The 27008-nt window shown below is 43.7% G+C and overlaps 1 protein-coding gene across 1 annotated transcript; it reads left to right on the top strand.

Moving 5' to 3' along the window:
* Window positions 1-921: 921 nt before the first annotated feature.
* Window positions 922-26744, top strand: LOC131190719 (uncharacterized protein K02A2.6-like; the record flags this gene model as incomplete). Its single annotated transcript, XM_058168074.1, has 4 exons — window positions 922-1227; window positions 23470-24402; window positions 25011-26010; window positions 26620-26744. Coding segments are annotated over exons 1-4 (2364 nt in total), but the record flags the coding sequence as incomplete, so codon positions are not given.
* Between the last annotated feature and the right edge of the window lie 264 nt (window positions 26745-27008).

The raw sequence follows: 27008 nt of genomic DNA, 5'->3' as shown, positions 1-27008 counted from the left end.
GGAAAATCTTTATGGCTTCTCTTTTGACTGTGTCTCTTTTATAATGTTTTCAACATGAAAAGAACATTCTCCAGAGGTTGCTCTTCTAATAAACCCAGACTAAATTTGGGAAATGTCTATGTTTATAATACAAGTGAACAGGAATTCCAATAAATGTTAGACAAATGCAAGCAACACTAATTTACAGCACTGAAACCTAGATTATTATTCAAATATAAAAAAAGAAAATATATTTTAAAGTGCTTTATTCCCTCTGGGAACAGCACACTCCCATCCTTTTAACTCAAGGACAATCACTCTTTTATTAATTCCCTTATATAATTGCAGCCATTTTTGTGCCTGATAAGTTACATTATTGAGTGGCGCAGTGGTTAGAATGCAGTACTGCAGCCTACTTCTGCTCACTGCCAGCTGCCTGCAATTTGGCAGATCGAATCTCACCAGGCTCAAGGTTGGAGAGGGCTGTAAAAGCACTGTGATGTGGTGTATAAGTCTAAGTGCTATTGTTACCTCTCTTTCCTATGTCTTGATGACAGAACTAAGACCTCTGGTTGATTGCTTAGAGATGTGTGGCCTATTTAAGGCAATGCGTTCATCTTTTGCTCCTTGAATGAGTGTAATAACAGGTCATTTCATTCAACATATAATAGTTGGAAGATACCTAATCTTGTTCCACAATTTAGTCACAAGGGGTTTTGCACTATTGATTTGTTAGACCTTCTGGCAGAGGTTAATATGCCAGGCAACTGACAAGACCACACTTTCATAAAGGCCTGTTGTCTCCATCCACTTCCGTGTTGTTTATTATTTTTTCCAAGCATACAACCAACAATAAAGAGAAGGAACTCCCTTACCTTCCTCTCTAATTTTGGGCAATGTTGCAGATTTGACTCAAGGCGTAGAAAAAACAAGTAGAAGCCAATGGGAACAGCAAAGAACTGGGCTTATTCCGAGAGAATAGCCTACTATTCTCTACTAAAGACATCTTCTTCAAATGAACAGAGTGAAGATTTTCTCAAAGAAGCAAAAAGTAACTTGATATTTGCTTTGAGAGATTCTGCATGTTGTTATAGATTTAGTCCTGAGAAACTCCTGGCAAGAATCAGGCATCGAATAACATACTACAACTGTGGACAATCTGGAGGAATGAATGCCAAAATACTGAAATCATGGGAAGCCACAGTCAGGCATCTGGGACAAGATCTAATAAGGCAGTGGAAATCAAAAGTAAGTAAACCATTGCCAGATAAGCAAAAGTGGACGGGGAACATGAACAAGGAAACTGGGACTAATATACAAGATTGGATCAAAGGTACAGGCTTGGAAACACAGTTCTGGGACTAGAATCCAGGAAGATAAGATGGCATTTCTTTAGGAAAAAAACCCTTCGGTCCTGCCTGAAATGTGATTTTGTCCAGACATACAGACTACAATCAATTAGCACAATTGTTATGATGGCAAGGAACTATGGAAGCCAAAGTAGAACACATGTGGAGAACATAGCAGAGGGCAGGTTCCTGCTGCTACAGAGAACATTTAAATAAATGATAACAACACATATTGGACTTAATGCCCAACACTACTGTTTTCCTTCAGGTAAATGATAATGTGAAAGATCCTCATTCTGAAAGGGAGAAAATGTTTTAATGCTGACTTGCTGCCTGTTTAGAATTACTTACAGATGCTTGAAATTGGTACTAACAAGCCAGGATTTTCAATAGCGCTCAGAAAGCTGACAGCCTCTTTTTATCGTTTAAAAAAGGGTGTTCACTTGAGCGATGAGATAAAGTGAAACTCAAGCAAGCTTTAGAACTGACCTTGTCCTTGCCAGGATTTTAAATAAAGTTGTGAACTGCCTGAAATATGGTAACTAAAATAATAAGATAGATGGATCAATGAAAAAGTAATACGTTGAAAATGTCATGTTTTTAATTATGATTAGTTTTGTAGGCCATCATTTCTGGGCTACTTCTCAACAAAAGAAGAGTACGAAACCTTTTTCATGATAACGGCTTTGTTTCATCTTCTCTTACACACACAAAAAAAACATTTTATAAAAATTCTTGGAAACAGCACCCCAGAGTACTACAATTTAGGCATATTTCTACTCAGAAGTATAGAATTTGGTAAATCAACATCCCATCCCTGATCCGGCATAATAAAAAGAAAGTGAGGGGCACAGCTGACATAAAGTTTGCAAATGCCATTGGGTTGTTTGACTAAATCAAATGAGCTTGGAGAGAGAATTACCTTAAGCAGACTTTGAGAAGAGAGCAAAATATTTCTAGAGATTTACTGGTTGGCTGGGACAGCTTTTATACAACTGGCCCTATACATAATTTGCTTTTAAATTGAAGCTACAAGCAGTTAAGGAAAAGTTCTGCCTAGTCTTGATAAACCTTTACAGTATCCAGTTTTACTAATCATGCACTGCACACAATTGCTTTTACAATTGTAATTTACAATGCTTAGACAAGAAAATATTCTGTTTTTAATTAAGAGTCTTGCAGACAGTATATACAGTAAAAAGAAGGACTAAGGACTATTGAAGGGCATCATTGTATCAACAGATCTGGACTTCAAAGGGAAACCAAGCTGTAACACATACGGTAAATGCATTCTCATTCTGCCATTCAATGCCACAGAGAATTTCCATGTTTCAATACACACGGAATCCACTTGTTGGTACCACAATGAATGACTGTTTACTTTCTTTGACAAAGATAATCTAGGTAACAATGAAAACCCAGAAGTTTGCACCCTCAGTAATTTTCCTGGATAATTTTTATATGTGTTATGATTTTTAATGTACTAAATAAAAGTAACAAAACTCATCTTGGATAAACACTTTTGGCATAAATCCGCTCAGGGTTTTTCAAATATTGCATTTATAATTGCTTGTAGCCACTCAAAGATAAAAAGTGAGATCAATTCACTGCTATATGGTTATAGGACTGCAGTGTGTGTGTGCGTGTGTGTGTATTTCAGGATATTGATTTTGAAATATAACAAAAGCTACATTGTGAGACTGGAGTTGAAATCAAGATCATATAGAAGATTTAATGGTCATATTCTTGGTACCATCAATAATATCATCTAGCAGGCCCTGGAAGTGTGCCGTACAGAAATAGCAATAGCACTTAGACTTATATACCAATTTATAGTGCTTTACAGTCCTTTCTAAGCGGTTTACAGAGTTAGCATATTGCCCTCCAACAATCTGGGTCCTCATTTTACTGACCTCAGAAGGATGGAAGGCTGAAGCAACCATGAGCTCGTGAGAATCGAACTGCTGAACTACAGTAGTGCATGCCTGTAGTACTGTATTCTAACCACTGTGCCATTATGGTTCACAAAATATGATCAGTCCCTATCCTATTGCTTTTCACAACTCTACAAAGACCTGGCTCTTCCCCCAAGTATTGGTGTCTAGATCAGCGGTCACCAACCTTGGCAACTTTAAGCCTGGTAAACTTCAACTCCCAGAATTCCCCAGCCATCAAAGTTGAAGTCCGCCAGGCTTAAAGTTGCCAAGGGTGGAGACCCCTGGTCTAGATATCATCATGGAAGCTCTAGCATAGTTTAAGTGTCTAGTGGTTCTATTTTTACTGAGATTCAGTGCAGTTTTAATTGTTTTGTTGTTTTGATGAAATTCTTTAATTTATTTGTGCACTGCCTAGAGTTTCTTGGAAAGCTGGACAGCCACATAAATCAGATAAATAAATAAATCTCAATTTTACAGATGGAGGTATGATTCAATATATCTTATGCTTTTCATTTATACAACTTAAACTCAATATAATGTTTTACAACAGAAGTCCTCAAGAAGATTCATGCTTCCTTTGTTGTTGTTGTTTTTACCTGTCTGGGTAAGCAAACATGTTTCCAAATAAAACACTCTATATGCAGCCATCTTCCTTTTAAAAATTGTTTTAAAAGTTTATGGGTTACGTGGGGCCCAGAGACTTATTACAAAGGAAGAACATGCTTAAAATTGGTCTTTCCTTTACAGTTTCCTATTTTCTAAATTAAATTATGGGAAATTACGAAATTGTGCTTGCTGGAGGATGACTGAGATTGGGAGGAGTTTGTGGCATCCTCTAGTATGTGGAAACAATGGTAAGATGGGAATAACAAAGAAAAGAAAGGAATTGCAGAGATAGCAATAAGCTTTTCCTAATGGTGATCTTCTGGGAAACAAGATGGTTCACTTGCAATTCCTACTCTGCCACCACCAGTTGTGTGCAAAAACACCAGGTCTCATGTTCTCCTGAAACAAAAATAAAGTTTGAGTCCTGGTGGCATTCAATGTATAGTAGAACTTCTGGTCATGACCATAATTCATCCCATAACTTTGGTCGCGACCGGAACCTAATTTTGGAAATTTGGCCCTTACCAAAAAAAAATGGTACAGAAGGGGAAATCAGCCACGGGGAAAAAAAGTGAATTTTTGGGTTGGAACCCAATTTGGTCGTAGTCAGAAGCATTCATGACCAGAGATTCTACTGTACCTAATGATGGAACAAGGGGAAGTTTAGGGCAGGGGTCTCCAACCTTGGTCCCTTTAAGACTTGTGGACTTCAACTCCCAGAGTTCCTCAGCCAGCTTTGCTGGCTGAGGGACTCTGGGAGTTGAAGTCCACAAGTCTTAAAGTCTATAAGTCTTAAAGGACTAAGGTTGGAGACCCCTGGTCTAGATATCATCATGGAAGCTCTAGCATAGTTTAAGTGTCTAGTGGTTCTATTTTTACTGAGATTCAGTGCAGTTTTAATTGTTTTGTTGTTTTGATGAAATTCTTTAATTTATTTGTGCACTGCCTAGAGTTTCTTGGAAAGCTGGACAGCCACATAAATCAGATAAATAAATAAATCTCAATTTTACAGATGGAGGTATGATTCAATATATCTTATGCTTTTCATTTATACAACTTAAACTCAATATAATGTTTTACAACAGAAGTCCTCAAGAAGATTCATGCTTCCTTTGTTGTTGTTGTTTTTACCTGTCTGGGTAAGCAAACATGTTTCCAAATAAAACACTCTATATGCAGCCATCTTCCTTTTAAAAATTGTTTTAAAAGTTTATGGGTTACGTGGGGCCCAGAGACTTATTACAAAGGAAGAACATGCTTAAAATTGGTCTTTCCTTTACAGTTTCCTATTTTCTAAATTAAATTATGGGAAATTACGAAATTGTGCTTGCTGGAGGATGACTGAGATTGGGAGGGAGTTTGTGGCATTCTCTAGTATGTGGAAACAATGGTAAGATGGGAATAACAAAGAAAAGAAAGGAATTGCAGAGATAGCAATAAGCTTTTCCTAATGGTGATCTTCTGGGAAACAAGATGGTTCACTTGCAATTCCTACTCTGCCACCACCAGTTGTGTGCAAAAACACCAGGTCTCATGTTCTCCTGAAACAAAAATAAAGTTTGAGTCCTGGTGGCATTCAATGTACAGTAGAACTTCTGGTCATGACCATAATTCATTCCATAACTTTGGTCACGACCTGATTTGGTTGTGACCCAAACCTAATTTTGGAAATTTGGTGCTTACAAAAAAAAATGGTACAGAAGGGGAAATCAGCCACGGGGAAAAAAAGTGAATTTTTGGGTTGGAACCCAATTTGGTCGTAGTCAGAAGCATTCATGACCAGAGATTCTACTGTACCTAATGATGGAACAAGGGGAAGTTTAGGGCAGGGGTCTCCAACCTTGGTCCCTTTAAGACTTGTGGACTTCAACTCCCAGAGTTCCTCAGCCAGCTTTGCTGGCTGAGGGACTCTGGGAGTTGAAGTCCACAAGTCTTAAAGTCTATAAGTCTTAAAGGGACTAAGGTTGGAGACCCCTGGTTTAGGGGATCCACTTATTAGGTCAATGGTTATATTCTTGGATCTGAAATAGTTCAATGACCAAAAGCCATTTTGTAGATGAAACTGCAAACTTATATCAACCTATTCAAAAATTACCACAATTAAATTTATCAGGATTCAGCCTTAGAAAATTTTGTGCTGGATAGCACTTTAGATTTATTTCAATTGGGGAATGACCCAAAGAGTTAGAAAAATGTGAGCTAAGTGGAATTTTATGGACAATAGCTCTATTTTCAAAGGGTATTCTCAAAGTAAGCATCATAAAGATAAATGAATATTAAGATGTTGTTTAAGGCAGAAGAAATCTTTTGTGTGAAATGGGGGTGGTGGTATGTGAATACAATTTGGCTTTGACTCTGTTTTGAGTGATTGTATGCAAGCTTCATGTTAGATTAATTATTGAGGTAACCATATCTTCTTTTTTGGCACACATAATAGTCAATGATGGATATTCCAGAGCTGACCTTGAAACAAAGTTGAAAGCATTCAATAAATGCACTGAGGAAAAAAGTAAAGTAGGACAAGGGATTAAAATTTAGAAAGAAAAGGTGCAAAAAGAGCATTTAAAATGCCCTTAACAAAAGAGAAGATCTTTTTCCGAAAGTCCGCTAGTTATAATGATTGTATATTGTTTCCATCGGCCCTGTAGGAACAAAATACTAGACAGATAGTCTCTGCTTTGATCTATCATAGTTCTTTTATGAATAGTTCCACATAAGGAGCACTTTTCCTAAGGAACAGTTTTGCCAGAACAGTTTTAATTGCAGTGAAATACATACATTGTTCTCTTATTTATAGATGTAGTTGTAACACTGAGTTCTCTGAAAGAGAATTGCAATATTCCTGCACCAATTCGTGCAGCTGTAATGGCAGCAAAAAAGGCAGCGTAATGTAACAAAATGGGCAGCTAATAAATTGTATAGATAAGTAGACAGAAGAATAGCAGGCTGAGAACTGAGAGCTCTTATTGTCAAGATAGGGGAAGGAGGGAAGTAAGAAGGAGCAAAAGATGCTCAAATTGACTCGAAATCAAGTGAGTCCCAGGTCATTTAGAAATTGTGAGAAAATAATCAAGATTTATTTTTTTTTACAGGCAAATAGTATCGCTTATCTAGAAATTTACAAAATCACAGTTTTTCAGAGTGGATATGTTGCTGTGATGTCATTGGTAGATTTTTAGAAAGAAAATCTTGAAATTTTATGATTGATAGCGCATTGATTTCTCATTGGTAACTGCCAAAGGCAGGCTGGCTAGCTGGCTTGGAATATACGCTTTAAAAATACAAATGTAAATACATTTTATTTCAATAAAATAAAAGATAAACTGATATTAACACAAGTGTTCTAATGTAAAAGGGTGTGCAGAGGATGAAACTTCTGTAATATGTTAAAATAGGAATCAATTATCACATGTAAACAAAAGATGCCTTGAGTCAAGCTTGAGTCCTCGGGACTATATCGATACAATTTGCTTGGCAGCACCAGCTCCCTAGTGTAACCTACAATCCTTAAATCTCAAGACCTGTCCGATCGAAGACCTAGCAGGGATGAGGCTGCTTACTGTCCAAGAACAGGCAAAGTTGACTAGATGTTGCATAAAGCAATACAGTGTTTCTCAACCTTGGCAGCTTTAAGATGGGTGGACTTTAACTCCCAGAATTCCTCAGCCAGCTTTGCTGCCAAGGTTGAGAAATAATCAGCAGATTTTGTTTGTCATGGCCTGCAAACAAGATGGACTTTTTATTAAAAATGTGGGGGGGACTACTTTTGGTGTTCACTGTTCTTTCTAACAATTAAGCTATAAAATGTAAGAAAATAGGAGCAATAATAAGAGTACATGCCCATATAAGTTTTTGGGGTAGTTTGAAATTAGATTAGAACTTGCACATTTACATGATTTTACCAGAGTTAGAGAACTGAGTTGATTTATTCCTTGTTCTGCTGAAGTGCATTTAAACTGCAGCGCTGTGGATTTTTTTATATATATATAATTGCTTCAACTGTGCAGAACCTTTATGGCAATCCATTTCCCCTTTGGCAGGGAAATGGGCTCTGATCACCTTGCTGGCAAGAATTGTCCTTTCTCGAATTACAGTGCCTAAACTTTACCTTCCAGAGTTGGTGTCAGTAAAAATAACAGAGGGAACAATGGCTTCTGAATTGAAACGCCATCGGCTGGATGCTTTTTTTCTCTTTCTTTTCGGTTTGATGGATTTCCTACTTTTATGAGTTCAAATAATTGCCATGGGCTGTTTGTCAGACGATATGCAGCCAGGGAATCTGCATAAACCTTTGTAACAAAATCTGCAAGAAGGTGGGTGCAGGGTTGCTACTGATGTCCCACTGTTTTATGTGCATTGCTTGCACATACAACATACGCCTGAAGTATTAGTAGCAGTAGCACTTAAACTTATATGTTGCTTCACAATGCTTTATAGCCCTCTCTAAGCAGTTTATAGAGTCAGCCAGATTGGCCCCAACAATCTGGGTCCTCATTTTACCAACCGTGGAAGGTTGGATGGCTGAGTCAACCTTGAGCCGGTGAGAATCGAACTGCCAAACTGCTGGAAATTGGCAGTCAGCAGAACTAGCCTGCAGTACTGCATTCTAACCACTTCACCACCACGGTTCTTAGTACTGCTTTATAAAACCTTAGTAAGACCAGACCTGGAATACTGCATCCAGTTTTGGTTACCACATTACAAGAAAAGATGTTGAGGCTTTGGAAAACATGCAGAGAAGAGCAACTAAGATGATTAAAGGCATGGAGACTAAAACATATTTATTTATTTATTTATTTATTTATTTATTTATTTATTTATTTATTTATTTAATCACATTTTTATACCGCCCTATCTCCCGAGGGACTCAGGGCGGTTTACAGCCTGATAAAAAACACAAATATGAATACAAGATAAAACACCAATTAAAAAACTTATTAAATAAGGCCAAATATTAAAATTATGATAAAGATAATAAAACCTCGTTAAAACCAAATTTAAAATTTAAAATTCTAATCCAGTCCTGCGCAGATAAATAGATGTATCTTAAGCTCGCGGCGAAAGGTTCGAAGGTCAGGAAGTTGACGGAGTCCTGGGGGAAGTTCGTTCCAGAGGGTGGGAGCCCCCACAGAAAAGGCTCTTCCCCTGGGTGTCGCCAGTCGGCACTGCCTGGCTGACGGCACCCTAAGGAGTCCCTCCCTGTGAGAGCGCACAGGTCGGTGGGAGGCAATCGGTGGCAGCAGATGGTCCCGTAGATAACCCGGCCCTATGCCATGGAGCGCTTTGAAGATAGTTATCAAAACCTTGAAGCGCACCCGAAAGGCCACAGGTAGCCAGTGCAGTCTGCGCAGGAGAGGTGTCACATGGGAGCCACGAGGGGCTCCCTCTATCACCTGTGTAGCCGCATTCTGGACTAACTGGAGCCTCAGGGTGCTCTTCAGGGGGAGCCCCATGTAGAGAGCATTGCAGTAATCCAGACAAGATGTCACGAGAGCATGAGTGACCGTGCATAAGGCATCCCGGTCTAGGAAGGGGCGCAACTGATGAACCAGGCAAACCTGGTAAAAAGCTCTCCTGGAGACGGCCATCAAGTGGTCTTCAAAAGACAGCTGTCCATCCAGGAGAACGCCCAAGTTGTGCACCCTCTCCATTGGGGCCAATGACTCGCCCCCAACAGTCAGCCGCGGCTGCAGCTGACTGTACCGGGATGCCGACATCCACAGCCACTCCGTCTTGGAGGGATTGAGCTTGAGCCTGTTTCTCCCCATCCAGACCCGTACGGCCTCCAGACACCGGGACAGCACTTCGATGGCTTCGTTGGGGTGGCCCAGTGTGGAGAAGTACAGCTGAGTATCATCAGCGTACAGTTGGTACTTCACACCGAAACCACTGATGATCTCACCCAGCAGCTTCATATAGATGTTGAACAGGAGGGGCGAGAGAATCGACCCCTGTGGCACCCCACAAGTGAGAATATGCTATATGAAGAACTGTTGCAGGATTTGGGTTTGGCTAGTCTAGAGAAAAGAAGGACTAGGTGGGACATAATAGCAGTATTCCAGTACTTGAGGGGCTGCCACAAAGAAGAGGGGATCAACTTATTTTCCAAAGCACCAGAAGGCAAAACAAGAAACAATGGATGCAAACTAATAAAGAAGAGAAGCAACCTGGAGTTAAGGAAAAACTTCATAATAGTGAGAACAATTAACCAGTAGAACAGTTTTTAAAAAAAAAAAAAGACTGGACAGCCACCTATCTCAAATGATATAGGGTCTCCTCCTTGAGCAGTGGGTTGGACTGGAAGACCTCTAAGGTCCCTTCCAGCTCTATTCTGAATTGAAAAGGGGTGGAGTTTGATTGTGTATTCTATTTTGCAGCTCTGCTTTTCAGCTGTCTCCAGATTCCTCTCTGACTCACATTTATATCCTGAGCCTTCCTTCTGTAGCATTTGGCCTTGTAACATGATTAATTTCATCTTTATATTAATATTCTTACATTTTCAATTGCTATGATGTCATTGGTAGATTTTTAGAAAGAGAATCTTGAAGTTTTATTATTGATGATGTATGAATTTCTCATTATCAACTGCCACAGGCTGGCTTGCTTAGAATATACACTTTAAAAATATTAACATAAATACATTTTATTTGAAATTAAATGTTTTTTTATTAATTGACCTAGACAGAGAGATGTAAATCTCTTTGAAGTCGTTCCCAGTTTATTCCTAACTAAGGAAGCATAAAATTACACTGACGTCCCATGAAATTTATTGCAATGTTTTGTTTATTTGTTTTTAATTATATTTTGCTAAGTAGCTTTTAAGCAGGGGTTTACCCTCTTTCTTCCTCTAAATGTAAATTATAGATAAATATAGTAATGCAGTGTTACCAAAAAGACAATTTCAAACAATTGAAAACCCAGATATAAAACTGCATAACCTATTGAGTGATGATAGATTTTCTTTGAGGTGGGTGTGATATGTCACAATGAGTAAAACCTGTGTATCTAGTTAACCTTGCACATCTACTAAACCACTGCCTACCTCACTACTAATAAATGATTTAAATAAATAATAAATAATTATATTATAGCCAATTGATATTCTTCTCACAATTGATAGGCACTTTTGAAAATATATTTCCAACTCATTTCCTAAATCACCTATCCAGCATGTCTTCTAATTCTCATGTGTGAATTGGGAAAGGAGTCCTACAGATAGTTTTCATCTTACCAACCATTCATTTAACCACAGTTAAAAGTTAGGGTGACCTTGGAAAAAGTGGCTTACAGCCTGTCCTCGCACCATCATTACCCCACCTTGAAGTCACAATGATCTTAATTGGAGAACTTGGGAACCTGCTTGCATTTACAAGCAGTTGCAGCTTCTTTTGGTCATACGTCTATCTGTAACCTTCCCAGCTGGTTTCTAACATGCAGCACCAATTGAGGAAGCTGGATTCACTTAAGAACTACCGGATTCATTTAACAACCATAGTCAAAAGGGCTGCAAAAATCAGGCTGTCACGTGATGACTCACCTCATGACTACACCAACATAGGAAGAAATTCCAGTTCCAGTTGTAGTCATAAGTCAAGGAATACCTATACTCAGCTGATGTTGCTTTAGCTCAACATGCATATCATATTTTGGGTGATCTATCACTTTCACTAAGAGTTAAGATTTAGAATCCTGTGGAAATCAAGTTCTTTAAAAAGGGGCACCTCCTTTCCTTTGGCACAAGGGGCCTGGGTGGAATAAACAGAGTTGTTTGAGATGGTCTTACAAAATCCCCTTTTATCCTTAAATAATTGTAGCCTATTTTCAATAGAGACTAATGGGTTTGCCAAAAAAAAAGTGGCTAAGATGCAGTTTTCTGAAGCCCAAAGCAATAATAAAATGAAACAAGACCACTTTCAACAGAAATCAGGCTTCTATTGACAGCTGCTGGATGCAGTACAGCAATAATCCGCATGTTTATTAACACAGTCAATCACTTGCTTCTTTAGGACCTAAAAGGCTGCCATTTGGTCGTTCATACAGAGCAATCTTCTTCAATTAAAAGGGACATCTTAGGAGCTATAAATTCATAGATTCAATTCCCAATTGCTCTAAAGCTATTTCAAAGCTTTTTCTTTGAAAGGAGTCACTGGGGGCCCTAGTTTATAACATGAGCTCAATATTCCATCTTGTACTAAAATTCCCCACTATTTGAATCATTTGTACTCCCCCAGGAGAAAGGGCAAGGAAAGCTGAACAAACAGTACACCGGTGATAATAGTGATTTATTCTTACAATATTTTGTTTGCTGCAGGGAATTTTCCCTCATACCCCCCCTCATTTTTTTTTTCATTCTCATTTTAAATGTTGTGGGAAATAGCATGATAGTCACCAAAAAAAGAGAAGGTAGAAAAGAATAGTTATAGCAGATACTGAGATGCTGTAGAATAACCTACTAACTCTGGTAGTTCTGTAATATCGTTTGGGGCCTTAGTATAATTTAGGTAAGTGTTTTGTCCTCCCATGATAAAAGATATGATTGAAAGGGCTGATATGGGTGATACAAGATTTGTCATTTGTCCTGAGAATCAGTGATTTTTAAAAAATGAAGTTGTTTATACTGTCATAAATACTCGTGACTGGACACGGTTCCTGCCTAGAAACCAAATAAATCTTGATCCCATGCTTACTTCCAATCTGTCTGTTTTCCATGAATGTGAAAAAGAGAAACCAGGTGTGTAGGAAAGTATTAGACAAATATAATAAATAATGAAGCCCTGTTAAAACCTTTTCTGGGTAAGATTTGAAATGACTGCCAACTTTTTTATTCCTCAAATAAAGATATACATTTGCTGGTTTATAATCAAAGCCTTATTGTATATAGTTTAAAGAAATCCAGAAGAAGAATTCCTGGGACAAATGAAGCAATTTCCAGAGGACCCTTGTCAGGATTATTGGCCACCTTTCAGTTTCTCCTGCATTAAGAATGAACCAAGAAATGGCAGATGACAGAAATAATTCAGCCCTTATTTTGACTTCAGGGCAGATTTCAATTACAACCTTTATTCAATTTGTACAAATCTCAAGTGCAATTAGAACTCATGGAATATTGTTTATTTAATTATTTTGCAAGTATATTTCTCATGGGTGAGTGTGCATATTTATGTGTGTGTGTGTGTGTGTGTGTGTGTGTGTGTGTGTGTGTGTATGTATTCTGCACATTTGAAAGGCATGTCTGGGGTTCCCATCCCATTACTTCTCAAATCATCTCCAGGCTTAAAATAAATTAAGAAGTATGGAAGCAAAACATCAAACAGGAAAAAAAAATCTTTCATTGACACACACATGGTAGGGCTACCATATTTGATGATGAGAAGGTGTTTTGTAGCTGAAATTTAGTATCCCTAACACAAGATGTAATGTATTACTGTAAGTTTTGGCGGGAGTTTTAGGCGGGAAGTATCTCGCTTCTGATTGGATGCAGCCTCTGGCTGAAGTGTATATAAGGAGAGGTTTTTCTCCAGAGTTTTGCTGGGTCACACTATATTAAAGAGCTGTTGTCACTAACCTGGTCTCCTGCCTCGTCAATACCCAAACTTAACATTGGCGACGAGGGTGGGATCTTGAGGCAGAGCACCAGAACAGAGCTGAACTCACTACGAGAATCAAACCCAGCAAGGTGATAGCGAATGCAGCGATGACCGGCTACACGCCACCCACTCCGTTTGATCCTGCCCAGGAGACATGGGGAATATATATGACCCGTTTGAAAGTTTCCTGGAGGCAACGAGCTACAGGAGTCTCCGACAACCGCAAACGGGCTTACTTCATAAGCCACTGTGGGTCCGCAGTCATCGCCGTCAGAAGCCCTAGCGGAGCCAACACCGCTACACTCCGTATCGTGGCAGACCCTTCAGACCCTCCTGAAGAATCACTACGCACCAGCCCGTCCAAATACGTTCGGCGATGCGAGTTTGGGGGCGCAGGCAACAAGAAGGCGAGTCTATCAGCGACTACATGGCAGCCCTGAGACAAGCCTCCAAGCATTGCGAGTACCGCGATCTGGACGAAGAGCTGCTGGAACAACTTATACGGGGGGTCAGAGACATCCGTTTGAGGAGACGGTTGCTAGCCAAGAGCAACCTGACATTGGCAAACGCTCTGGACGAAGCCAGAGCCCATGAGATGTCCAACCATGCAGCAGACACCTTACAAAAGCGACTCACGCCGATGGCGGGCGCAAAGCCGAGCACAGTCCACCACGAAGAAACCTATCGTGAGTCAACCAGCGAAGAGGAGGAAGAAGTCCACTACACCGGAAAATCGACAAGGAAGACCCGGAGGAATGCGGAAGTTGCGGGCGACATCAGCGCCAAAGATGTAAGTTCAGGGCGCCATTTGCGGCGGTGTGAAAGGAAGGGCACCTGGCTCAAGTCTGCCGAGCACCCCAACCTTCCGCCGAAAATTCAAATCGGCCAATCAGAGCGGCTCTGAGTCAGAGATGCAAACCCACATTCCGCGAAATTTCAAACCAGCCAATCAGAGCGCGAGATCGGCGAGGCGACCGCGACACAGGAAAGAAAGAGCGCGAAGTCAAACCGAATGACTGTTACCATAGACCACGCAGCTACCCGCATCAAGAAAAGATCTTCACAAACCCGACAATTGAAGGCGTACGTGCCGACTGGAAGTAGACACAGGATCAGCAATCACAATCATGTCCTGGGACACTTTTGTGAAAGCCTTGCCGCACATCGCAGCGCAAGCTACAGAAACAACGGCTCCGGGTGCAGGATTACCAGGCAACCGCATCCCTGTTCGAGGGACAACGACCGTCGAGGTCAAGTACGGGACATACGAAAAGACCCTGCCCATCACGTTAGTCGAGGGAACCTTGCCAAGCTTGCTGGGGCTAGACTGGTTCAGGCGTTGGGAATGGGGTGACTGGCGTCCACGGGCGGATGCAACCTGCAAAACGCCTAATGGAGGAATTCGCAGACGATTCGAGGACCGTTTAGGCAAGTACAAGGGACCCCTATCTCCTTCAATTTAGACCCCCAAATAGCTCCCATTAGGTTAAAGGCAAGGAGGGTTCCTTTTGCACTCAAACCTAAAATCGACAAAGAGTTAGATAAATTAGTCAGCCAGGGGATACTAGTGCCAGTTGACCATGCCAAATGGGAGACGCCAATCGTCACCCTATAAAACCAGACGGGTCCATAAGAATTTGCGCTGATTACAAGGCTACCTTGAACAAAGCATTGCAAAAGAGCGCCTACCCAGTTCCAGTAGTGCAACACTTATTGCACTCACTAGGGCACGGACAAGTTTTCGCCAAATTAGACTTGGCACAAGCGTACCAACAGCTACCCGTAGATGCTAGCACAGCTGAAGCCCAGACCATTGTAACGCACCGGGGTGCCTTTAAGTCCACCCGGTTACAGTTTCGGGTGAGTGTGGCCCCGGGGCTATTCCAAAATTTGATGGAGCGGCTCCTACAAGGGTTACCGGGAGTCGTACCCTATTTCGATGATGTGTTGGTATCAGGGGAAGATTTAAGAGAACTGGGGAAGCGGTTAAGGAAAGTTTTGGCAATTTTTAGGCGGCAGGATTAAAAGTCAAAGCAAGCAAGTGTCAGATAGGGGTCGAATCTGTTGAATTTTGGGCTATAGAATAGACAAAAAGGATTCACCCCACTGAGAGCAAAGTCAAGGCGATAAAGAGAGCCCCAGCACCCAAAAACAAGACAGAACTCCAGGCTTTCCTGGGTCTGGTAAACTTTACGCCGTGTTTTTAAAAGACAAGGCAACCGTTGCTGAACCGCTGCATAAGTTGCTTGGAAAAACACTGCTTGGTCGTGGGGAAGTCAGAGAATAGGGCATTTGAGGCAGTAAAAGTTTGCTATCAAGCGATAGCCTGTTAATACAATACAACAACAGACTGCCGTTAGTATTGGTTTGTGATCGTCCCCTATGGAGTAGGAGCTGTACTTAGCCACAGACTCCCAAACGGCACTGAAGCCCCTATAGCGTTCTATTCACGAGCGATGTCCCGGCTGAGAGGAATTACAGCCAGCTAGATAGGAGGCTCTCGCAATAGTGTCAGGGTGAAAAATTTCACGAATACGTTTTGGGAGAGACTTTGAAATTATCACTGACCACAGACCGCTATTGGGATTACTGGCTGGCGACCGCCCAACGCCAGTGGCACTATCACCCCGCTGACCAGATGGACTATTTTTCTGGCCGCCTACTCTACAAACTGCAGCATCGACCTGGAAAGAGCTGGGGCATGCGGACGATTGAGCAGATGCCCATTGCCGGGAAATCGAGGACCCTACTCCGGCACCCCGTTCTACTAATTGACTCTTGGGACTCTGGCCCAGTCACATCGCAGGAAGTGGCTCGGCCTCCTACCGACATTGTTTTAAGAACTGTAATCGGTTGGGTTCAAGGGATGGCCCGCTGCGCGGGCGACCGTTTAGAGAGTTTGCAAAGAAAAGAGGGAATTGTCTGTGCAAGGGGTGCCTGCTCTGGGGGATAGGGTGGTAGTTCCAGAGAAGCTGAGAAAAAGTCCTCGAACTACTGCATGAGGGTCACCCAGGAATTGTAAGGATGAAGGGGCTAGCCAGGAGCTATGTTTGGTGGCCCCTAATGGACAGGGAAATCAGTGACAGGGTTGGCCGATGCCAAGTATGTCAGGAATCCAGACCACTACCACCTACGGCCCCAGTGTTGGAGTGGGAGAAACCCCAAGGCCCTTGGTCCCGACACATTGATTTTGCCGCCCTTCCACGGCCAAACATTTCTAATTGTGGTGGATGCATTCTCCAAATGGCTGGAGATCATCTTAATGAAATCCACAACCGCGGGAGCTGTCATTGCAGCACTAAAACACCTTTTCGCCACGCACGGGCTACCGGACACCCTCGTGTCCGATAACGGCCCACAGTTCACCGCAGCATTATTTGAAGGGTACCTGGCTGAAGAGGGCATGCGACATGCCCTCTCAGCGCCGTTCCACCCTGCGTCGAACGGCCTTGCTGAACGCTTTGTTCGAGTGCGAAGAAGCGCTATCACGAAGCGGCCCCGCGATTGGCAGGCACAGATCGACGATTCCTAACCGTCCAACACAGGACCCCTGTGTGGCCACCGCCGCAGCCCAGCCGAGCTATTAATGGGGCGGAAGCTACGGTGCCCACTAGACCGGCTACACCAACTACGTGCAGGACGGGTTCAAAACAAAACCAGATAGAATCCGGGAATTAAACATAGGAGACTCAGTGTGGGCACATAATTACAGCGACGGCCCAAGCTGGAAGAGGGGATAGTCATAGACAAACGGGCCCCAAATCTTATCTAGTGGAAATAGACGATGGCAGAGTTTGAGGCGCCACATAGATCAATTAAGAAACAGATTGAGCGATAAGGCAGAATTAGGCGAGACCAGCCCTGACTATGATTTAATTAACCCCACAGCTGACTGGAGCCGAGAACAAACAGAAAGCGAGAACCAAACAGAGACTTATCTGAGTCAGGCGAGGTCCAGCGACACCCTCCGGTCCCTCTAGAGGACAGCAGGTCCGAGCCGGCAATAATCCAGGGCCGGATGGCGGGAGGAGGAGCTCAGAGGAACGAAAAGTCCCTCCGCAAGCTCGACTCAACTCCAGAAAGTGAAGTGCGCAGGTCCGGGAGAGTCAGGAGACGCCCCACGTACCTGCGGGACTACGTAGAGAAGTAATATGTAAATATTGGCAAAGTGCCTTCTGGGAGGGAAGGAGTGTAATGTATTACTGTAAGTTTTGGCGGGAGTTTTAGGCGGGAAGTATCTCGCTTCTGATTGGATGCAGCCTCTGGCTGAAGTGTATATAAGGAGAGGTTTTTCTCCAGAGTTTTGCTGGGTCACACTATATTAAAGAGCTGTTGTCACTAACCTGGTCTCCTGCCTCGTCAATACCCAAACTTAACACAAGATACAATAGAGATTTCAATGACACTGACAGCGGTATGATACTTCTCTTTTCTTTTACTGGGCCTCTGGGCTACTCTGTCTTTAAATATATAAAGAACTGGACTGGTTTCTCTTTAACTATGAAGGAGAGGAGCTTCCAGTAGGCTTGTTCCAAAGGTGCTTTTTCAAGAGGCAATTTAACTTTCTGTTTTTTCTTTGGAGATGTTTTGCTTCTCATCCAAGCTTCTTCAGAGCTTGGATGAAACATCTTCAGAGAGTCCAGTTGCCTCTTGAAAAAGCACCTTTGGGACAATCCTGACCTGAATGACAGTCATGACCTATGGATCTCCATAGACTTCCAGTAGGTTTGCTACATATTTCTGTTGCCACCAGAGCAGCTATTGCTGCTGCTATTTCAGCAGCCATCAGGGAAGAAGCTTAGTAAGCTCAAGGGTTGTGATGGGTGGAGTAGGGCATGTCTATTATATATACAGGTATTCCTCGACTTACAACAGTTCATTTAATGGCCAAAATTACAATGGCACTGAAAAAAGTGACTTATGACCATTTGTCATATACAACTTTTGCAGCATCCCCATAATCATGTGATCATGATTCATATTTGATTGGTTTGATTGGTTCATATTTATGAAAGTTGCTGTGTCCCAAGGTCATGTGATCACCTTTTGGGACTTTCTGAAAAGCAAAGTCAATGGGGAAACGATTCAATTAATAACCATGTTACTAACTTAACAACTGCAGTGATTCACTTAACAACTGTGGCAAGAAAAGTCATAAAATGGGGCAAAACTCACTTTACAAATATCTCAATTAGCAACAGAAATTTTGGGCTCCATTACGATCATAAGTCAAGGACTATCTGTACTTGCAAAAAAAGAAAGAAAGAAAAAGAACCCTGATGAACCACTAGAATTTTCTGTATCTCTCTGTTACTAGTTTTTAGTATTGTCCAAACTTTTGCAGTCCTGGGGAGAGGTTTGGAGCCCTAAGGGAGGGATGTCCTCAGTTTTAACCTTGGGAGATGTCATCCATGCTGCATGCAATGAGAACTGGGTCAAAACTATGATTGTTCCTTTCAATTCCTGACATGTAGCATCTAGGTGTAGACTTCTAGGTGACCAAGGCTTAAAAGCAGCAAAGTTCCCCATGTCTGTTCTCTTCATCATTCATCGGGCATGTTGTTTGTAAAACACCATGTATTATGTCTGAATGCAGAGTCATTTCTCACTTTCAAGGTTAAGTCAATACGTATTGTTTGGCTCAGTTGTTCTGCCATTAGGAGAACTCAAAAAAGCTCACATTCCATTTATGGCACTTTATTTCCTGTCTCTGCTGTTCCCTTCTTAATTTACAGCAACTTGAACAGTTTGGCATTTGGGATCGAGCGCTGTTGCTTTGAAGGCACCGTTCTGATCGATAAATATCATTTGGCTCTGTAGAACTGAATGGGAAGTTGGGAGATACAAATATAGTCTAATTGAAAAAGCATTGGAGTGGAAGAGGAAAAGATAAAATTAATTTACTCTCAGCTGCCACAAAGCACTAGGCCTTTGTGTTGAAAGAATGCGGCTATTCCATATATATATATATATATATATATATGTATATATATGTATGTATATGTATATGTATATGTATATCTATATGTATATGTATATCTATATGTATATGTATATGTATAGTCAGTATATATAGCAGTCAGAAAAGAAGAAAAAACTTCATCTCTTTTCCAACACCTTAAAGCAACAGGACATGACATTGGTTTTGAAGGAACCAAATTAATCTCCAAAACTGAACACTATCACAAGAGAATAATTATGGAAGCCATAGAAATAGAGAAACAGCCCTATAACATGAATAAACGTGACGATACCTCCCGCTTACCAAACATCTGGAAACTAGCACTAGTCAAGAAACAAATCCCAGCTACAAAAATTGACACCAACACACGACAGGATTTCGAACTCGGAACCAGACCAGAGCCCAAAATGTTACTTCCCACACAAACATCCACACATGACAAGACCTCGAACTCGGAACCAGACCAGGGCCCAAAATGCTACTTCCCATACAAACATCCACACATGACAAGACCTCGAACTCGGAACCAGACCAGGGCCCAAAATGCTACTTCCCATACAAACATCCACACATGACAAGACCTCGAACTCGGAACCAGACCAGGGCCCAAAATGCTACTCCCCACACAAACTTCAACACATAATAGGACCTCGAACTCGGAACCAGACCAGGGCCCAAAATGCTACTTCCCACACATCAACCCCATTAACCAATTAGCAACACAGCCAACCAATCAGCTTGAAACAGCTAGGCCAGCTATTCAAAAAACTCCATTAACCAATCAATATGTAGCAACACAACCAACCAATCAGCTTGCAACAGCTAGGCCTGCAATTCAAAAAACACCCCCCACCAGTATTTATAGAGAAACAGCAGTTAAAATCCACACTTTGCTCACATAAGAACAAAGCCAAAGCCTGAAGATGATGAGTGAGATCTCATCGAAACGTTGCCTAAATACTTCCAATCTTACACGGGAAAAGACCCGAACATACCAAAACCTGCATATATATATATATATATATATATATATATATATATATATATATATATATATATATATATATTTGTTTTCTGAGGTTTTCACGGGTGTTTGTATATAGGTCTTTGGTTGTTCGGGTTTTCCCCCGTGTAAAATTGGAAGTGTCTTGGCGACGTTTCGACGAAGTCTCATTCGTCATCTTCAGGCTTCAGCTTCGTGCTTCTGGGAGCAATGTGTGATCGCAGCTATTTCTTCCTTCTAACACGAGGAATGACACCAGACCCACACTCACGAGGTCCACACAGGATGTCACCACCACACATCCACCCAGAAAGCACACCCAAACCCACACTGATCAGGAAGCACGACCAAGGACCAGAAGCCAGACCGCAGCTGCAACATTAGCCACTTCAAACCTCTCCAATCCATACATGCAGCAGACTGACACCCACTACGAAGATGTAGCACGACCACGAACACGAAGCCAAACAGCAGCAGTGCAGCTCACCAGCTCAAATCCCCCTGCAGCACAGATTAGACTGAGCACAACCAAGCCCCCACCAACACAGGACACACCCCCAGCCAATCAGAGCACATCAGTTATCAGAGCAGCTCCACCATAGTTCAAACCCCACTATCAGTTAAAGGAAGAAATAGCTGCGATCACATTGCTCCCAGCCGAGCTGAAGCCTGAAGATGATGAGTGTGATCTCATCGAACGTTGCCTAAATACTTCCAATCTTACGGAAAAGACCCAACATACCAAAACCTGCAAATATATATATATATATATATATATATATATATATATATATATATATATATATATATTTGTTTTCTGAGGTTTTCACGGTGTTTGTATATAGGTCTTTGGTTGTTCGGGTTTTCTCCGTAAAATTGGAAGTGTCTCGATAAGTCTCATTCGTCATCTTCAGGCTTCAGCTTCTGGGAGCAATGTGTGATCGCAGCTATTTCTTCCTTCTAACACGAGGAATGACACCAGACCCACACTCACGAGGTCCACACAGGATGTCACCACCACACATCCACCCAGAAAGCACACCCAAACCCACACTGATCAGGAAGCACGACCAAGGACCAGAAGCCAGACCGCAGCTGCAACATTAGCCACTTCAAACCTCTCCAATCCATACATGCAGCAGACTGACACCCACTACGAAGATGTAGCACGACCACGAACACGAAGCCAAACAGCAGCAGTGCAGCTCACCAGCTCAAATCCCCCTGCAGCACAGATTAGACTGAGCACAACCAAGCCCCCACCAACACAGGACACACCCCCAGCCAATCAGAGCACAGAAAACTCAAATTTGTCACAGGACCCAATCAGTTCAAACCCCACTATCAGTTAAAGGAAGAAATAGCTGCGATCACATTGCTCCCAGACGCAGCTGAAGCCTGAAGATGACGAATGAGACTTACGAAGCATCGACACTTCAATTTTACGGAGAAATCCCAAGACCTATATATATATATATATACACATATATAGGTCTTTGGTTGTTCGGTTTTCTCCGTAAAATTGGAAGTGTCTTGACGCTTCGACAAGTCTCATTCGTCATCTTCAGGCTTCAGCTTCGTGCTTCTGGGAGCAATGTGTGATCGCAGCTGTTTCTTCCTTTTAACTGCTAGTGGGGGTTTGAACTGATTGGGTGGGAGCTTGGCTGTGCTCTGATTGGATGGGGGGGGGGTTGTGCTCTGATTGGCTGGTGTAATGTATCTTTAAAAGTTGTGGAGGGAAAACTGAGCGGGAAAAAGCACGTTGCTGATTGGATGAAGCCTCTGGCTAAACTGTATATAAAGAGAGGGTTTTCCCAGCCCGAGCTGCTGGGTTCACCATATAGTAAAGAGCTGTTGTCACTATCCTGGTCTCCTGCCTCGTTATTGCCCGAATCTAACACTGGCGACGAAGGTGGGATCTCGAGGCTAAGAGCGCCAGGAAAAAAGCTGAAGTCACCAGGAAGACGCGAACCCAGCAAACAAGGGGCGGAAAGCAGCGATGTCCAGCTACACACCGCCAGCGCCATTCGACCCAGCTAAGGAAAAATGGGGGTCATACATGGCTCGTTTCGAGTGTTTCCTCGAGGCGAACGAACTTCAAGGAGTCTCAGACAAGCGAGCGTATTTCCTGAGCCACTGCGGTCCAGAGGTTTTCGACACCGCAGAATCGTTGGCGGAGCCAACGCCGGTACAATCGGTGCCGTGGCAGACTCTACAGACCGTATTGAAAGCCCATTATGCACCAACGCCATCCAAGTATGTGCAACGGTACGAATTCAGGGAGCGTAGGCAGCAAGAGGGCGAGTCCATCAGCGTATACATGGCAGCCCTGAGGAAAGCCACGAACCATTGCGAGTTCCGAGACTTGGAAGAGGCATTGCTGGAGCAACTCATTCGTGGGGTCAGGGACATCCCTTTGCGACGGCGGCTGCTGTCCAAAAGCAACTTGACGCTGGCAAACGCCTTGGATGAAGCCAGGGCTAATGAGATGTCTACCCAAGCGGCGGAAACCCTACAAAAGCAGGTCGCACCAACGGCTGGTGCGAAATCAACCCCGGTCCACAATGAAGAGGTCCAGGCCGAGTCGGACGGTGAGGAGGAGGAAGGAGTCTTCCACACCGGGAGGCCGGAGAAAGAAGACCGGGGTGACTGCGCGAGTTGTGGAGGGCAACACCAACGGCAACAATGCAAATTTAAGGATGCGACTTGTCGGCGGTGCGAAAGGAAGGGGCACATAGCACAGGTCTGTCGAGCACCCCAACCTTCCCGCCAAAAATTCAAACTGACCAACCAGAGCGTGGGAACGGCAAAGCAGCCCGTGATTGGTCGATTCAAAAAAGGCGCGAAGTTGAATCAGACTGTCGTGAGAGTGGGTCACGCAACAACTCGCCTACAGAAAAAAATCTTTACGAAAACAAAGATTGAGGGGGTGCCGTGCCGATTGGAGGTGGACACCGGCTCAGCGATCACGATCATGTCCTGGGACACTCTCGTGAAAGCCTTACCCACCATCGCAAAGCGCAAGCTGAGACCACAGAACTTAAAGGTACAAGACTACCAAGGGAATCGCATCCCTGTTCGAGGGGTAACGTCCGTCCACGTCGAGTATGGACCATACAAGAAAACTCTGCCCATCACCATAGTCGATGGGACCCTGCCAAGCTTGTTGGGACTGGACTGGTTCCGAGCATTGGGCATGGGAGTGACTGGAATCTTCAGAAACGAAGTCAACCTCAAAGACGCACTCATGAAGGAATTTGGGGACGTTTTCAGAGACTGCCTGGGCAAGTACACGGGGACCCCTATTTCGTTTAACTTAGACCCACAAGTTGCCCCTATTCGTTTAAAGGCTAGGAGGGTCCCGTTCGCCCTAAAGCCCAGGATTGACCGGGAACTGGATAAACTAGTAAACCAGGGAATTCTAGTGCCAGTTGACCATGCTAAGTGGGAGACCCCTATAGTCACCCCAGTCAAACCGGACGGGTCGGTCCGGATTTGCGCTGACTATAAGGCAACGCTTAACAAAGCGTTGCAAAAGAGTGCTTACCCCGTCCCGGTGGTACAGCACTTACTGCACTCAATGGGGCAAGGGCAGGTTTTTGCCAAGCTAGACTTGACCCAAGCCTATCAACAGCTGCCTGTAGATAACAGCACAGCCGAAGCGCAGACAATTGTGACTCACAGAGGGGTTTTTAAGTGTACCCGGTTACAGTTTGGGGTTAGTGTGGCTCCAGGGTTATTTCAGAACCTAATGGAGCGTCTATTGCAGGGACTACCAGGGGTGGTACCATATTTTGACGATGTACTGGTATCCGCTGAGAACCTAGAGGAATTAGGGGTAAGGCTGCGAAAAGTTTTGGGCATTTTCCGATCTGCCGGTCTCAAAGTTAAACTGAACAAATGCCAGATCGGGGTTGAATCTGTGGAATTCCTGGGCTACCGGATAGACAGGGAAGGGATTCACCCCACTGAAAGCAAGGTACGGGCCATCAGGAAGGCCCCGGTCCCAAAGAACAAAACGGAGTTGCAGGCATTCTTAGGTCTGGTCAATTTCTACGTGGTATTCTTAAGAAATAAGGCAACAGTAGCCGAGCCGCTTCATAAACTACTAGCAAAGACGGCTGCATGGTCTTGGGGAAAGGCGGAAGCTAGGGCATTCGAAGGGGTAAAGAATCTCTTATCGAGTGATAGCCTCCTTATCCAATACAATGGCACGCTGCCATTAGTGTTAAGCTGCGATGCATCTCCCTATGGGGTGGGGGCTGTGCTCAGCCACAGGTTGCCAAATGGCACAGAAGCCCCTATTGCATACTACTCCCGAACCATGTCACCAGCTGAAAGAAATTATAGCCAGCTTGATAAGGAAGCCTTGGCTGTAGTCTCCGGAGTAAAGAAATTCCATGAATATGTATTTGGTCGTGATTTCGAAATCATCACGGACCATAGACCTTGCTAGGCCTGTTGGCAGGCGATCGCCCAACGCCTGTGGCACTTTCGCCCAGACTGACCAGATGGACTATCTTTCTAGCGGCGTATTCTTACAAACTACTACACCGGCCAGGAAGGATTCACCCCACTGAAAGCAAGGTACGGGCCATCAGGAAGGCCCCGGTCCCAAAGAACAAAACGGAGTTGCAGGCATTCTTAGGTCTGGTCAATTTCTACGTGGTATTCTTAAGAAATAAGGCAACAGTAGCCGAGCCGCTTCATAAACTACTAGCAAAGACGGCTGCATGGTCTTGGGGAAAGGCGGAAGCTAGGGCATTCGAAGGGGTAAAGAATCTCTTATCGAGTGATAGCCTCCTTATCCAATACAATGGCACGCTGCCATTAGTGTTAAGCTGCGATGCATCTCCCTATGGGGTGGGGGCTGTGCTCAGCCACAGGTTGCCAAATGGCACAGAAGCCCCTATTGCATACTACTCCCGAACCATGTCATCAGCTGAAAGGAATTATAGCCAGCTTGATAAGGAAGCCTTGGCTATAGTCTCCGGAGTAAAGAAATTCCATAAATATGTATTTGGTCGTGATTTCGAAATCATCACGGACCATAGACCTTTGCTAGGCCTGTTGGCAGGCGACCGCCCAACGCCCGTGGCACTTTCGCCCAGACTGACCAGATGGACTATCTTTCTAGCGGCGTATTCTTACAAACTACTACACCGGCCAGGAAAGGATTTAGGGCACGCAGATGCACTGAGCAGATGCCCGTTACCAGAGACTATCGAAGACCCCACTCCGGGGACACCAGTTCTGCTAATTGACTCTTTGGACTCTGGCCCAGTCACATCCAAAGAGGTGGCTCGGGCTTCGTACAAGGACATTACAATAAGGACTGTAATTGGTTGGGTACAAAGAGGTTGGCCCGCTGCGCCGGGCGAGCGTTTTAAAGAATTTGTAAAAAAACGTGGGGAACTCTCAGCTCAAGGGGGGTGCCTGCTATGGGGGGATCGAGTGGTGATCCCGGAGAAATTGAGGGAAAAGGTATTGGAGCTCCTTCACGAAGGCCACCCAGGGATCGTGAGAATGAAGGGTCTAGCGAGAAGCTATGTGTGGTGGCCCTTAATGGACACGGAAATTGCTGAAAGGGTAGGGAAATGCCAGGCCTGCCAGGAGTCCAGACCGCTCCCCAACGGCCCCGATTCGGGAATGGGAGAGACCCCAGGGCCCTTGGTCTAGGATCCATATCGATTTTGCGGCCCCTTTCCATGGCCAAACCTTTCTGGTAGTAGTCGATGCCTACTCCAAATGGCTGGAAATCATTCTCATGAGATCCATGACAGCCGAGGCCGTGATTTCAGTCCTACGGCACCTATTTGTAACCCACGGGTTGCCCGACACTTTAGTCTCCGATAACGGCCCGCAATTCACGGCAACCCAGTTTGAGGGGTACTTGGCAGAGGAGGGCATCCGACATGTCCTCTCGGCGCCTTTCCACCCTGCGACGAACGGCCTTGCAGAACGCTTGCTCGAGCGCAAAGGAAGCATTGTCCAGAATCAGGCCAGGCGATTGGCAAACAAAATCGATACATTCCTAGCAGTCCAACACAGAACCCCCTGTGTAACAACTGCCGCAGCCCGGCAGAGCTATTAATGGGTCGGAAGCTTAGGTGCCCACTAGACCGTTTAAACCCAAACTACACACCAGACGGTTACAAAGGGGCACACGGTAAAACAAGAGGGATGGCAGTAGGCGACCTAGTGTGGGCACACAACTACAGCGAGGGCCCGACCTGGTTAGCAGGAAAAATCCTAGAGATAACAGGACCAAAATCATATCTAGTAGAGATAGAGGATGGCCGGGTATGGGAGCGCCACATAGACCAAATAAGGAAACGATAACCGTAAATCAGAATCAGACGAAACAGGCCCTGACTATCCCATGTTTGAATCCACAGCTGACTCAAACCGGGGCAAACGCGGACTTATCTGAGTTCCAGGAGTCCAGCGACGCCAACCGGTTCCACTTGAAAACAGCAGGAACGACTCTGCAAATAATCCAGGGCCGGATGGCCTAGAGGAGGAGCTGAGAGGAACAAACAGTCCCTCCGGTCAGCTTGACTCACTCCCAGAAAATGAATTGCG

This window comes from Ahaetulla prasina, chromosome 2 (genome assembly GCF_028640845.1).
Source record: "Ahaetulla prasina isolate Xishuangbanna chromosome 2, ASM2864084v1, whole genome shotgun sequence".
Lineage (NCBI taxonomy): Eukaryota > Metazoa > Chordata > Lepidosauria > Squamata > Colubridae > Ahaetulla > Ahaetulla prasina.
This window is presented reverse-complemented; position numbering and strand designations above follow the sequence as displayed.